The 14714-nt window shown below is 36.7% G+C and overlaps 1 protein-coding gene across 3 annotated transcripts in view; it reads left to right on the top strand.

The window, feature by feature from the left end:
* The window catches only part of COP1 (COP1 E3 ubiquitin ligase), a 272563-nt gene that overhangs the window by 113970 nt on the left and 143879 nt on the right, over nt 1-14714 (top strand). For all 3 annotated transcript variants that reach the window (XM_060034406.1, XM_060034397.1, XM_060034388.1), the window contains one exon: nt 13678-13792. In XM_060034406.1, coding sequence (XP_059890389.1) covers nt 13678-13792 — 115 coding nt within the window. The remainder of the gene's footprint in view (nt 1-13677; nt 13793-14714) is intronic.

Below are 14714 nucleotides of genomic sequence, written 5' to 3'. Positions count from 1 at the left end.
GCACTTTTTCAGATTCTTTTCCATTATAGGTTATTATAAGATATTGAGTATAGTTCCCTGTGCTATACAGTAGATCCTTGTCATTTACCTATTTTATATAGAGTAGTGTGTATATGTTAATCCTAAACTCCTAGTTTATCCACCCCCACTCTTGTGCTATCCCCTCTGGTAACCATAAGTTTGCTTTCTATGTCTGTGAGTCTATTTCTGTTTTGTAAATAAGTTCATTTGTATCATTTTTTTAGATGCCACATTTAAGTGATATCATACAGTATAAGCTTCCTCTGTCTAACTTGACTTAATGTGATAATCTGTAAGCCCATCCATGTTGCTGCAAATGGCATTATTTCATTTTTTTAAATAGCTGAGTAATACTTCCACATTTATTCGTTAGCATTTCTACTGAAAGGGAGGATCTTTCCCTCCCTCCCTCTTTGTTTGTTTATATGGTTATGGAATCATGGAATTTTAATTTTTTCTGTTAATCATTTTGAAACTGAAGTTGTTCCCTGTTTGTCTAGTTGGAACTCCTTCAAGCTGATTTTCATGTTCTTATCATTCTTTAAGTGACTTATTACATTCTTAGACAACAAGATATACCAGCATCATCTTGTACTTACCTTGCCCCAGTCCTGGAATCAGCCGTGTATCCAAGAAGCCCTGTTTTCTTTTTTTTCTTTTTGCGGTACGCGGGCCTCTCACTGTTGTGGCCTCTCCTGTCGCGGAGCACAGGCTCTGGACGCACAGGCTCAGTGGCCATGGCTCACGGGCCTAGGCGCTCCGCGGCATGTAGGATCTTCCTGGACCGGGGCACGAACCCATGTCCCCTGCATTGGCAGGCAGACTCTCAACCACTGCGCCACCAGGGAAGCGCAAGATCTGGGTTTTAAGTGTGCTCATTGCACTTCGGGCATCATTGCTTGTAGGTCTTCTCGGTGGACAGAGCTAGGAAATATGTATATCTGTATATGTAACATATTATAATATGTATCCATTAATTATATATTATTCACCTTAAGTGTTTGATGAAAGGACTCACAGGAATCAAGCAGTTTATACTTCTGGAACATCATTATAGGCAATGGATATAGTACAGCCAAGCAGAAGAAGGGTACTCATTGAAAGGGATATGAAGACTTCAGGCACAGTCTTCTTTGTCCTTCTACCACCGAGTCACAGAAGAATTGCTTTGTTTCCAGGTTCAGAACAATTGCTAGCTTGCATCTCAAGCACCTTAGTAATGGGAAATTCAAATTTGGCTTGAGGTCGGATCTCTTATTTTAACCTAGTCACATGGGCAGTGCATTCTAGTTATGTGACCAGCCATTAAGTTACAGGCTCCACTGAAATCAGGTGAATCATAAATTCACTTATTATTACTAAACAATGCTGACAGACTGATACAGTCTGCTCCCAAACAACTCACAGGCCCATGGTTATGGTATATCATTTATCTTCATTTAGTACATTTTGTGGGCTTCCCTGGTGGCGCAGTGGTTAAGAATCCACCTGCCAATGCAGGGGACACGGGTTCGAGCCCTGGTCCAGGAAGATCCCACATGCCACGGAGCAACTAAGCCCGTGCGCCACAACTACTGAGCCTGTGTTCCCGAGCCCATGAGCCACAACTACTGAGCCTGCGTGCTGCAACTGCTGAAGCCCACGCTCCTAGGGCCCGTGCTCTGCAACAAGAGAAGCCACCGCAATGAGAAGTCTGTGCGCCGCAACGAAGAGTAGCCCCCACTCGCCGCAACTAGAGAAAGCCTGCATGTAGCAACGAAAGACCCAATGCAGCCAAAAATAAATAAATTTAAAAAAAAAGAATTGTTAAAAAAACCCACAACATTTTGTAATGTAGGTAAGAGTCAGCTGTTCTGGAGATAACCATGTGGGCAATACAGACTAGCTGAGATTAATCTATGCTCTTCAGTTTATGAACATAATATTTATGTAATCATATATGTAAATAACATGTCTGTGTTTCTGCATCTGTCATAAAAGCTATGAGTTCATACTGATGAGCTCTCACTGCAGTTCACTATCACAGGGTTCGTTGTAGCTTTACATTGTACCCTTTCTATATCTCTATTTCTCTTTTCTGACAGAAACCTAGCTCTCATTATCAAAATAAGTTTTACTTATTGTCATAGTCTTAGAAAAAATATATATATAAACTAGTATGGAAATTACTAAGAAAACAAATCTACTAACTAGTGATATTTAAATTTCTTTTTGTCTTTAGTCTGAGAGAATATAGTGTGAAAATATAGTGTGTTCAAAGTTTACTTTGTTTTGATTGTTAATTTTCATCAGTATAAACTGTGATATTTCTTTGAAATACAGTTAAATTCATTTGCTTCTGTTTGTGTTCCACCACCCCCCATTTTTATGACATACAGACTTTTTTGAATATATGAAATATTAACCTGATTCTAAAAGTCAGAGCTGTACAAAAAGTCATACTCAATAAATACCACCCGTCTAGCCCTTCTTCCAATTCCCATATCCTTTATCTTTTCCCACTACATTGTTTCTTACCCCCGTTGGTAACCAGTTTTATTAGTCAGGTTTTCATGATACATATTCATATTCTCTCATTTCTTTTTTCTTACACAAAGGGTAGCTTTCCTAGTGATTCTCTTCTGCACTTTGCTTTTTTATTTTAACAATGTATCATGAAAACAAATCCACAGAAGTTCATAGAACTCTTCCTCATTGTTTTTATAGCTGCATAGGATTATTTAATCAATTAGTTACATAAAGACAGGTAATTTACATTATCTTGTAAATACAAGTAGTGCTGCAGTGATTAACTTGTGCATATGTATTTTCATATTGTTGGACAATGTATCTTAAGTGTAAATTCCTAGACATGGGGTTTCTGGGTCAAAGATGTAGATGGATGAATGGATGGATGGATGGATGGACGGACGGACGGATGGAGAGAAAGACAGAGATTGATATTGCCAAATCATCCTCTTCCCCCAAAGAATTGTACCAATTTGCATTTTCCCCAGCAATATATGAATGTGCCTGTTTTCCTACAGTCTTTCTCAGAGGCTCTCTAAAAGAATGAGTTTTACTTTAAAATTTTTGCCAATCTTTTAGGTGAGAAATATATCTCAGAATAGTTTTATGTTTCTGTAATTATGAATGAAGCTGAACAACCATCATATGATTACTTGTATATTAATATACTTATTAGTGGATTATGTATTCATATTTCTGGCCTTTTTTTTTTTTTTTTTTTTTTTTGCGGTACGTGGGCCTCTCACTGTTGTGGCCTCTCCCATTGCGGAGCACAGGCTCCGGACGTGCAGGTTCAGCGGCCGTGGCTCACGGGCCTAGCCGCTCTGCGGCATGTGGGATCTTCCCAGACCGGGAAACGAACCTGTGTCTCCTGCATCGGCAGGCGGACTCTTCAACCACTGCACCACCAGGGAAGCCCTGGCCTATTTTTTCTATAAAGTTTTTGATCTGTTTTGTTCAATTTTTAAGATTTGACGGTATATTAAGAATATTAGCCCTTTATCTGTGATAAATGTTGCCTATATTTTCTTCTGTTTTTCTTTGAAACTGTTCAAAATTTTTAAATTATTATTTAAAGTTACCAATCTTTTGTTACCTCTGGGTTTTGAGTCATAGTTCAAAATGTCTACCTGTAACTAGAATATAGAGAAATTTACCCATGTTTTCTTAAAATACTTGTCTCGTTTCATTTTTTACATTTAGATTCCTGTTCTGTTTGGAGTTTATTGTTGTGTATGTTTTGAGGTGTGGATCTAATTTTATCTTTATCCAAATGTCTAGTCAGTTGTCCCAGCCCACTTTTTAAAAATCTATCTTTGATCGAGAGTTGTGATATGCAGCCTTTCTCATATCAAAAATTCTGTGTGTAAAATGGATTTATTTCTGGTCTTTCTCTTCTATCTGCTGATATGTTTCCCTTTTCACTATCACCTCTTTATGGTATGTTTTAATGTCTGATAGAACTAATTCCTCCAACCCCCCAGCACTTCTTTTTCAGTGTTTTACAGAATATTCTTTCCTGTTTGTTTTTTCACATGAACTTTATTATTTTTTTAAATTTATTTAATTTATTTTGTTTTTGGCTGTGTTGGGTCTTCATTGTTGCACATGGGCTTTCTCTGGTTGCAGAGAGCGGGGGCTACTCTTCATTGTGGTGCGTGGGCTTCTCATCACGGTGGCTTCTCTTGTTGTGGAGCACGGGCTCTAGGTGCTCAGGCTTCAGTAGTTGTGGCTTGCAGGCTAAGTAGTTGTGGCTCGCGGGCTCTAGAGTGCAGGCTCAGTAGTTGTGGTGCACGGGCTTAGTTGCTCCGCGGCATGTGAGATCTTCCCAGACCAGAGCTTGAACCCGTGTCCCCTTCATTGGCAGGCGGATTCTTAACCACTGCGCCACCAGAGAAGCCCTCACATCAACTTTAGTATCAGTTTCTCTAGCTGCATAAAAAAGCTTCTTGGTATCTTTATTAGAACTGCCTTTAACTTATAAATTACCTTACGAGGAATTGATATATTTATGATATTAAGTTGAGTCTAGGTTTTATTTATTTCTTCATAAGTTTATTCCTAAGTTTCTTTAGAGTTGTAAAAATAAATTTTTAAATTTTGAGATAACTGTAGATTCATATGCAGTTGTAAAAATTAATACAGAGAGAGCCCATGAAAATTCCCTGGTGGTCCAGTGGTTAGGACTCCATGCTTCCACTACTGGCAGCCTGGGTTCAATCCATCCCTGGTTGGGGAACTAAGATTGCACAAACTGTGTGGTACGGCCAAAACAAAACAAAAAGCATTAAAAAAGACAACAAACCAGAGAGAGCCCCTGTACCCTTTACCCAGTTACCATAATGGTAACACACGAACAATATTGAGCTTTCCAGTCCATGAATATGGTATATCTTTCCATCTATTTTGGTCCTTTAAAAATTTCTCCTGGCAGTGTTTGTGTTTGTAATATAGAGGTCTTCCATGCTTTCATTAAATTTCTAATTCTTTTTGATGCTATTATTGATACAATTATTTTAAAATTTTTATTTTCTACTTTGTTGTGAATATATAAACGTAGAATTGATTTTTGTACATTAGCCATATATTCTTATTAGCTTGCTAAATTTATTAATTTTCTTTCTAAATTTATTAATTCTAGTAGTTTTGTAGATTCTCAGGAATTTCTATGTAAAATCATATGATCAGCAAGAAGATATTTTTACCTTTTCTAATCTTTGTGTGTTCTTTTCTGTTTCCCCTCACCTCTTCCCCCCTTCTCCTCTCCTTCTTCCCTCCTTCTCCTCTCCTTCTTCCCTCCCCTCCTCTCCTCTCGCCACATCTCCCTTCTCTTCTTTTTCTTCTTTTTCCCTCCCCTTTCCCCCTTATACTTCAAATTATATGTTAGCTCTACATTTTGGTAGATGCCCTTTATCAAGTTGAGGAAGTTTCCTTCTGTTCCTAATTTGTTGAGAAATTTTAACATGTATAGGTGTTGAATTTTGTCAGATGCTTTTTTATGCATCTCTTGAAATTTTTTTTTAATTTAATTTATTTATTTATACAGCAGGTTCTTATTAGTCATCCATTTTATACACATCAGTGTATACATGTCAATCACAATCTCCCAATTCATCACAACCCCCGCTGCTTTCCCCCTTGGTGTCCATATGTTTTTTCTCTACATCTGTATCTCAATTTCTGCCCTGCAAACCAGGCAGAAGTTTTTATATGGATATCTCCTTTATTCTGCCCACTTGATGAATTGCGTTGATTGATTTTCTAATATGAAAACAACCCTGCATTCTTGGACTGAACTCCATTTAGTCATGATGAGTTATTCTTTTTACATGTTGTTGAAATTGATTTGCTGTTATTTTGTTGTGGGTGCTTGTTTTCATGAAGACCCTTATTCCCCTTCTTCTTTCCTTCCCTTCCCCAGTGTCCTCGCTGGGTTTGGGTATTACAGCTATGCTGGTCTCAGAAGACAAATTGGGAAGTGTTTTCTGAAATAGTTTGTGTACAATTGATGTTATGTCTTCCTTGAATATTTGGTAGAATTTTCATGTAAAAGTATCTGGGCCCTCTCTTCTGATGTGTATGCTGGTTTTCAGTGTATTTATTGTCTTATTCTTGAACCCCATAAATTAGATATTATAATTAATGTATGTAAACAATATTTAAAATCACTTACTTGGTTACTAGTTTCCTTACTTCTCTTTCATTTTGTGTCTCAGACCTTCTGGTTTGTGTTGTTGAACTTTTCAATTACATGGTTTCAGAAATTTTTTAAGAAGTAGCTTATTGGTGATAATCCTTGTTTTCATTTACATGAAAAAATATTTTGCTCGTGTTGTTGCAGGACAGTTTTGTTGGAATCTGAATTTTAGGTTGGGGTTATTTTATTTCAACTTTTAAGGATAACCAAAGTTCACTTTGTTCTAACTTCTCTTATTGCTTTTGAGAAGTATTTTGCTTGTTTAATTGTTCCTGTTAGGTGAATTAACTTTTCTGTTTGTCTCATTTTAAAATCTTTCTGTTTTGTAAAAAAATATACTTTTGCTTTAGTGTGTCTAATTGCAGATTTCTTTTTTTTTTTAATTAACTTACTTTTATTGATTTTTGGCTGCGTTGGATCTTTGTTGCTGAGCGCGGGCTTTCTCTAGTTGGTGGCGAGCAGGTGCTACTCTTTGTTGCAGTGCGCAGGCTTCTCATCGTGGTGGCTTCTCGTTGTGGAGCATGGGCTCTAGGCGTGCAAGCTTCAGTAGATGTGGCACGTGGGCTCAGTTGTTATGGCTGTGGGCTCTAGAGCGCAGTCTCAGTAGTTGTGGCGCAGGGGCTTAGTTGCTCTCTGGAATGTGGGATCTTCCCGGACCAGGGCTCGAACCCGTGTCCTCTGCATTGGCAGACACATTCTTCGCCACTGTACCACCAGAGACGCCTTGTGGATTTGTTTTTAATTATCTTTCTTGGTAGGAATAATTTCTATGTCTGTATTCATGTATGTTTTCAGTTCTGGAAAATTGTCAGCACCAACTCTTCAGATATGTCTTCTTTAGTCTGTTACTCTTTTCTGGGTCTCTGGGGGCCCATATTTTAAACCTTATTATTCTTTTTTTTTTTTTAACGTTTCTTTTTTTTTGGATTTAATTTAATTTATTTTTTTATACAGCAGGTTCTCATTAGCTATCTATTTTATACATATTAGTGTATATATGTCAATCCCAAGCCCCCAGTTCATCACCCCCCGACTGCCCACCCCCGCCACTTTCCCACTTGGTATCCATACGTTTGTTCTCCTCATCTGTGTCTCAATTTCTGCCCTGCAAACCGGTCCATCCGTACCACTTTTTAGGTTCCACATATATGTGTTAGTATACGATATTTGTTTTTCTCTTTCTGACTTACTTTACTCCGTATGACAGTCTCTGGATCCATCCATGTCTCTATAAATGACCCAATTTCGTTCCTTTTTATGGCTGAGTAATATCCCATTGTATATATGTACCACATCTTCTTTATCCATTTGTCTGTTGATGGGCATCTAGGTTGCTTCCATGACCTGGCTATTGTAAATAGTGCTGCAATGAACATTGGGGTGCATGTGTCTTTTTGAATTATGGTTTTCTCTGAGTATATGCCTAGTAGTGGGATTGCTGGATCATATGGTTATTCTATTTTTAGTTTTTTAAGGAAACTCCATACTGTTCTCCATAGTGGCTGTATCAGTTTACATTCCCACCTTGCAACAGTGCAAGAGGGTTCCCTTTTCTCCACGCCCTCTCCAGCATTTGTTGTTTGTAGATTTTCTGATGATGCCCATTCTAACTGGTGTGAGGTGATACCTCATTGTAGTTTTGATTTGCATTTCTCTAACAATTAGTGATGTTGAGCAGCTTTTCATGTGCTTCTTGACGATCTGTATGTCTTCCTTGGAGAAATGTCTATTTAGGTCTTCTGCCCATTTTTGGATTGGGTTGTTTGTTTTTTTAATATTGAGCTGCATGAGCTGTTTATATATTTTGGAGATTAATCCTTTGTCCATTAATTCGTTTGCAAATATTTTCTCCCATTCTGAGGGTTGTTTTCTCATCTTGTTTATAGTTTCCTTTGCTTTGCAAAAGCTTTTAAGTTTCATTAGGTCCCATTTGTTTAATTCGTTTTTATTTCCATTACTGTCGGAGGTGGATCAAAAAAGATCGTGCTGTGATTTATGACAAACAGTGTTCTTCCTATGTTTTCCTCTAAGAGTTTTATAGTGTCTGGTCTTACATTTAGGTCTCTAATCCATTTTGAGTTTATTTTTGTGTATGGTGTTAGGGAGTGTTCTAATTTCATTCTGTTCCATGTAGCTGTCCAGTTTTCCCAGCACCACTTATTGAAGAGACTGTCTTTTCTCCATTGTATATCCTTGCCTCGTTTCTCATGGATTAGGTGACCATAGGTGCATGGGCTTATCTCTGGGCTTTCTCTTTCAGATTTTTCATCATATGTGTATAGGAATGCAAGAGATTTCTGTGCATTAATTTTGTATCCTGCAACTTTACCAGATTCATTGATTAGCTCTAGTAGTTTTCTGCTAGCATATTTAGGATTCTCTATGTATAGTATCATGTTATTTGTAAACAGTGACAGTTTTACCTTTTCTTTTCCAATTTGTATTCCTTTTATTTGTTTCTTCTCTGATTGCTGTGGATAGGTCTTCCAAAACTATGTTGAATAATAGTGGTGAGAGTGGACATCCTTGTCTTGTTTCTGATCTTACAGGAAATGCTTTCAGTTTTTCACCATTGAAAATGATGTTTGCTGTGGGTTTATTTTATATGGCCTTTATTATGTTCAGGTAGGTTCCCTCTTTTCCCACTTTCTGGAGGTTTTTTTTTAATCATAAATGGGTGTTGAATTTTGTCAAAAGCTTTTTCTGCATCTATTGAGATGATCATGTGGTTTTTCTTCTTCAGTTTGTTAATATGGTTTATCACATTGGTTGATTTGCGTATATTGAAGAATCCTTGCATCCCTGGGATAAATCCCACTTGATTATGGCGTATGAGCCTTTTAATGTGTTGTTGTATTCTCTTTGCTAGTATTTGTTCAGGATTTTTGCATCTATATTCATCAGTGATATTGGTCTGTAATTTTCTGTTTTTGTAGTATCTTTGTCTGATTTTGGTGTCAGGGTGATGGTGACCTCATAGAATGAGTTTGGGAGTGTTCCTTCCTCTGCATTTTTTTGGAAGAGTTTGAGAAGGATGGGTGTTAGCTCTTCTCTAAATATTTGATAGAATTACCCTGTGAAGCCATCTGGTCCTCGACTTTTGTTTCTTGGAAGATTTTTAATCTCAGTGTCAATTTGATTACTTGTGATTGGTCTGTTCATATTTTCTATTTCTTCCTGGTTCAGTCTTAGAAGGTTATACCTTTCTAAGAATTTGTCCATTTCTTCCAGGTTGTCCATTTTATGGGCATAGAGTTGCCTGTAATAGTCTCTTAGGATGCTTTGCATTTCTGCAGTGTCTGGTGTAACTTCTCCTTTTTTCATTTCTAATTTTATGGATTTGAGTCCTCTCCCTCTTTCTTGAAGAGTCTGGCTAATGGTTTATCAATTTTTTTTATCTTCTCAAAGAACCAGCTTTTAGTTTTATTGATCTTTGCTCTTGTTTTCCTTGTTTCTATTTCCTTTATTTCTGCTCTGATCTTTATGATTTCTTTCCTTCTGCCAACCTTGGGTTTTGATTATTCTTCTTTCTGTAGTTCCTTTAGGTGTAAGGTTAGTTTATTTGTGATTTTTCTTGTTTCTTGAGGTTGGCTTGTATTGCTATAAACTTCCCTCTTAGAACTGCTTTTGCTGCATCCCATAGGTTTTGGATTGTCGTGTTTTCATTGTCATTTGTCTCTAGGTGTTTTTTGATTTCCTCTTTGATTTCTTCACTGATCTCTTGGTTATTTAGTAACATATGGTTGAGCCTCTATGTGTTTGTGTTTTTTACGTTTTTTACCCTGTAATTGATTTCTAATCTCGTAGCATTGTGGTCAGAAAAGATACTTGATATGATTTCAATTTTCTCAAATTTACTGAGCTTGATTTGTGACCCAAGATGTGTTCTATCCTGGTGAATGTTCTGTGTACACTTTAGAAGAAAGTGTAATCTGCTGTTTTGGGATGGAAAGAAATCAATTAAAATATCTATATTATTAAATATTAAATATCAATTAAATCTGTGTGGTCTGTTGTGTCATTTAAAGCTTGTGTTTTGTTATTAATTTTCTGTTTGGATGATCTGTCATTTGGTGTAAGTGAGGTGTTAAAGTCCCCCACTCTTATTATTATTTTTTTTTTACATCTTTATTGGAGTATAATTGTTTTACAGTGGTGTGTTAGTTTCTGCTTTATAACAAAGTGAATCAGTTATACGTATATTCCCATATCTCTTCCCTCTTGCGTCTCCCTCCCTCCCACCCTCCCTATCCCACCCCTCCAGGCGGTCACAAAGCACGGAGCTGATCTCCCTGTGCTATGCGGCTGCTTCCCACTAGCTATCTACCTTACGTTTGGTAGTGTATATATGTCCATGCCTCTCCCTTGCTTTGTCACAGCTTACCCTTCCCCCTCCCCATATCCTCAAGTCCATTCTCTAGTAGGTCTGTGTCTTTATTCCTGTTTTACCCCTAGGTTCTTCATGACATTTTTTTTTCTTAATTCCATATATATGTGTTAGCATACGGTATTTGTCTTTCTCTTTCTGACTTACTTCACTCTGTATGACAGACTCTAGGTCTATCCACCTCATTACAAATAGCTCAATTTTGTTTCTTTTTATGGCTAAGTAATATTCCATTGTATATATGTGCCACATCTTCTTTATCCATTCATCTGATGATGGACACTTAGGTTGTTTCCATCTCCAGGCTATTGTAAATAGAGCTGCAATGAACATTTTGGTACGTGACTCCTTTTTAATTATGGTTTTCTCAGCGTATATGCCCAGTAGTGGGATTGCTGGGTCATATGGTAGTTCTATTTGTAGTTTTTTAAGGAACCTCCATACTGTTCTCCATAGTGGCTGTATCAATTCACATTCCCACCAGCAGTGCAAGAGTGTTCCCTTTTCTCCAGACCCTCTCCGGCATTTAGTGGTTCTAGATATTTTGATGATGGCCATTCTGACTCGTGTGAGATAATATGTGTTTGTCGATTTCCTCTTTTATAGCTGTTAGCAGTTGCTTTTTGTATGGAGGTGCTCCTATGTTGGGTGCATATATATTTATAATTGTTATATCTTCTTCTTAGATTGATCCCTTGATCATTATGTAGTGTCCTTCCTTGTGTCTTGTAACGTTCTTTATTTTAAAGTCTATTTTATCTGATATGAGTCTTGCTACTCCAGCTTTCTTTGGATTTCCATTTGCATGGAATATCTTTTTCCATCCCCTCACTTTCAGTTTGTATGTGTCCCTAGGTCTGAAGTGGGTCTCTTGTAGACAGCATACATATGGGTCTTGTTTTTGTATCCATTCAGCAAGCCTGTGTCTTTTTGTTGGAGCATTTAATCCATTCACGTTTAAGGTAATTATTGATATGTATGTTCCTATTACCATTTTCTTAATTGTTTTGTGTTTTGTTTTTGTAGGTCCTTTTCTTCTCTTGTGTTTCCCACCTAGAGAAGTTCCTTTAACATTTGTTGTAGAGCTGGTTTGGTGGTGGTGAATTCTCTTAGCTTTTGCTTATCTGTAAAGCTTTTGATTTCTCCCTCAAATCTGAATGAGATCCTTGCCGGGTAGAGTAATCTTGGTTGTAGCTTCTTCCCTTTCATCACTTTAAGTATATCATGCCACTTCTTTCTGGCTTGTAGAGTTTCTGCTGGCAAATCAGCTGTTTACCTTACGGGAGTTCCCTTGTATGTTATTTGTTGTTTTTCCCTTGCTGCTTTCAGTAATTTTTCTTTGTCTTTATTTTTTTCCAGTTTGATTACTGTGTGTCTTGGTGTGTTTCTCCTTGAGTTTATCCTGCCTGGGATGCTCTGTGCTTCCTGGACTTGGGTGTTTATTTCGTTTCCCATGTTAAGGAAGTTTTTGACTCTAATCTCTCCAAATATTTTCTCGGGTTCTTTCTCTCTCTCTTCTCCTTCTGGGACCCCTATAATGCGAATGTCTTTGCGTTTAATGTTGTCCCAGAGGTCTCTTAGGTTGTCTTCATTTCTTTTCATTCATTTTTTTAATTCTGGTCTGCAACAGTTAATTCCACCATTGTGTCTTCCAGGTCACTTATCCGTTCTTCTGCCTCAGTTATTCTGCTATTGATTTCTTCTAGCGTATTTTTCATTTCAATTATTGTATTGTTCATATCTGTTTGTTTGTTCTTTAATTCTTCTAGGATTTTGTTAAACATTTCTTACATCTTTTCGATCATTGTCTCCATTCTTTTTCCAAGGTCCTGGATCACCTTCACTATTATTATTCTGACATCTTTTTCTGGAATAAACCTTATTATTCTGTCTCCTATGTCTCTTTTCTTGTCTTACAAATTTTTCTTTCTTCTTGACTTTATTCCTTCATTTTGAGTAATTTTTGCAGATTTGTCTTCCACTTTGGAAATTCTCTTTTTATTCTCCAAATCTAATACTTGTTCTTTCGTAGGTATTTGTCCTCAAATCAGATTGTCCCCTTGTTTCCCCTTTTCTACACTCTTATATTTTGTTTACTGTTACCTCTCTGGGTTCAGCTTACTGTTCGGTTGTTTATCTTTTGGAAAATAGTCCTTTTTTTCTTTTGATCCAAGCGCAGCTTTAAAATATATCTTAGTTACCATTTACTTTTAGCAGGAGTTCACTTTAGATAAGTGTTTTTTGTTCATTGTAGTAACTTAATATTTCTTACTTAATACATTTGCAGTTCTGGTATTCTTATTGGTGAACTTGTGTCATCTCAGGATCTCATTTTGTGTCTTATCTCTTTATCTGTTAATGTGCCACAAGCATAATAGTAACCATTTGTGGAAGGGTTTTCATACCCTTTTAATTAACATGGTGTTGGTAGTATTATATATTTAGGATTATAAACTTTTTAAATAAGATTTATATGCCAGTATATTTCAGATTTGTTGTTGTTCTCTAAGTATGTGTGTGTGTGTATATATATATATATATATATATATATATATATGTGTGTGTGTGATTTAGTTATTCGGGTCTTCTAATGTATATGTCAAACTATACATATTAACTACCCCTTAACCTAATAATCAGTGTTAATTTAAATACCTATTCTGTACAGCCAAGCAGTCTTCCTGTTATTCACAAGGTATAGGTTGCAATATAAGGATGATGAAGCAGTAATTAGTTTTCTTTTGGTAATTGTTTTCTAACAATTGATGCATATTAAAGTAAAATTCTCAAAATTATACTTTTTAGAATAGCCCTTATAATAGATTCTATCTTCATTTATTTTGGAGAGTTGAAAGAAGCTTCTCATTTTATTCTCATAAAATTGACCTATTTTCCCTTTAAAATAAGAATTCGAAATATGGTCTAAGAACTATGGGATTTTGCTATTTGTAAGTATTTTAATGTGAACTTTTGAAATTAAATATTCAAGCATTTGGATATTCTGTGCAGAGAAATAGTATGATTTGTTCTGAGTTACAAGTGTCTTTTCTTGTTATCACCTTAGACAAAGAAACAGCCCTGGTATAACAGCACATTAGCATCAAGACGAAAACGACTCACTGCTCATTTTGAAGACTTAGAGCAATGTTACTTTTCTACAAGGATGTCTCGTATCTCAGGTACATTCAGGACTTCTTAAAATATCTCAGATTCATGTTTCATATCCAAATCTAGCTTCTTATGCTGGATTTATGGAAAGCAAAAGTGTCTGTTTTCAACATAGTCTAGCACAGTATTGTGTAGGTTCTTAGACATCTTGGAGAACATTGCTTTTCCATATCTATTTTTGTTCTCTTTCTTTATTTGGGAATTTTTTATCTGTATATAGTGAGCTGTATAAAGTTAAAAACAAATCAGCCATGAATATGTAGCTAGCAAAAATAAGTTCCATTCAGTTGCCTTCTATTCTTCAACATTTATTAAGTTGTAAGCACTATCCTCTGTGCTAAGAATAAAAAGATGAAAGTACTTGTTCTTGTCGTCAAGCAGTATTATGAATTTAGTGGGGGGAAGCAACAGGTAAATAATTCTATGTGTCGGGCTTCCCTGGTGGCGCGGTGGTTGCGAGTCTGCCTGCTAATGCAGGGGACATGGGTCCGTGCCCCGGTCCGGGAGGATCCCACATGCCGTGAAGTGGCTGGGCCCGTGAGCCATGGCCTCTGAGCCTGCGCGTCCGGAGCCTGTGCTCCGCAACGGGAGAGGCCGCAGCAGTGAGAGGCCCGTGTACCGCAAAAAAAAAAAAAAAATAATAATAATAAGTCTATGTGATATTTTATGTTATATACATATGAAAAGGGCATTAAGGGAATAGAGAAGAATATCCACTAATATAACTGGGAGTGAAAAAGCCGTGCCATGTTGAAAATGGAGAAATGTGAGAAAATGATTCCTGTAGGGATTTCAGAGATGTTGTATTTAGTCAAGGCTAGTATTAATTAACTAAAAAAGGTAATTAGAAACATATTCAAAGTAGAGGAAATAACTTATGCAAAGATTTGTACACAATAGTATAGAATATTTTTATTGCTATAGAAAAGTAAC

The sequence above is a fragment of the Delphinus delphis genome, chromosome 1 (genome assembly GCF_949987515.2).
Source record: "Delphinus delphis chromosome 1, mDelDel1.2, whole genome shotgun sequence".
NCBI classification, from domain to species: domain Eukaryota; kingdom Metazoa; phylum Chordata; class Mammalia; order Artiodactyla; family Delphinidae; genus Delphinus; species Delphinus delphis.
This window is presented reverse-complemented; position numbering and strand designations above follow the sequence as displayed.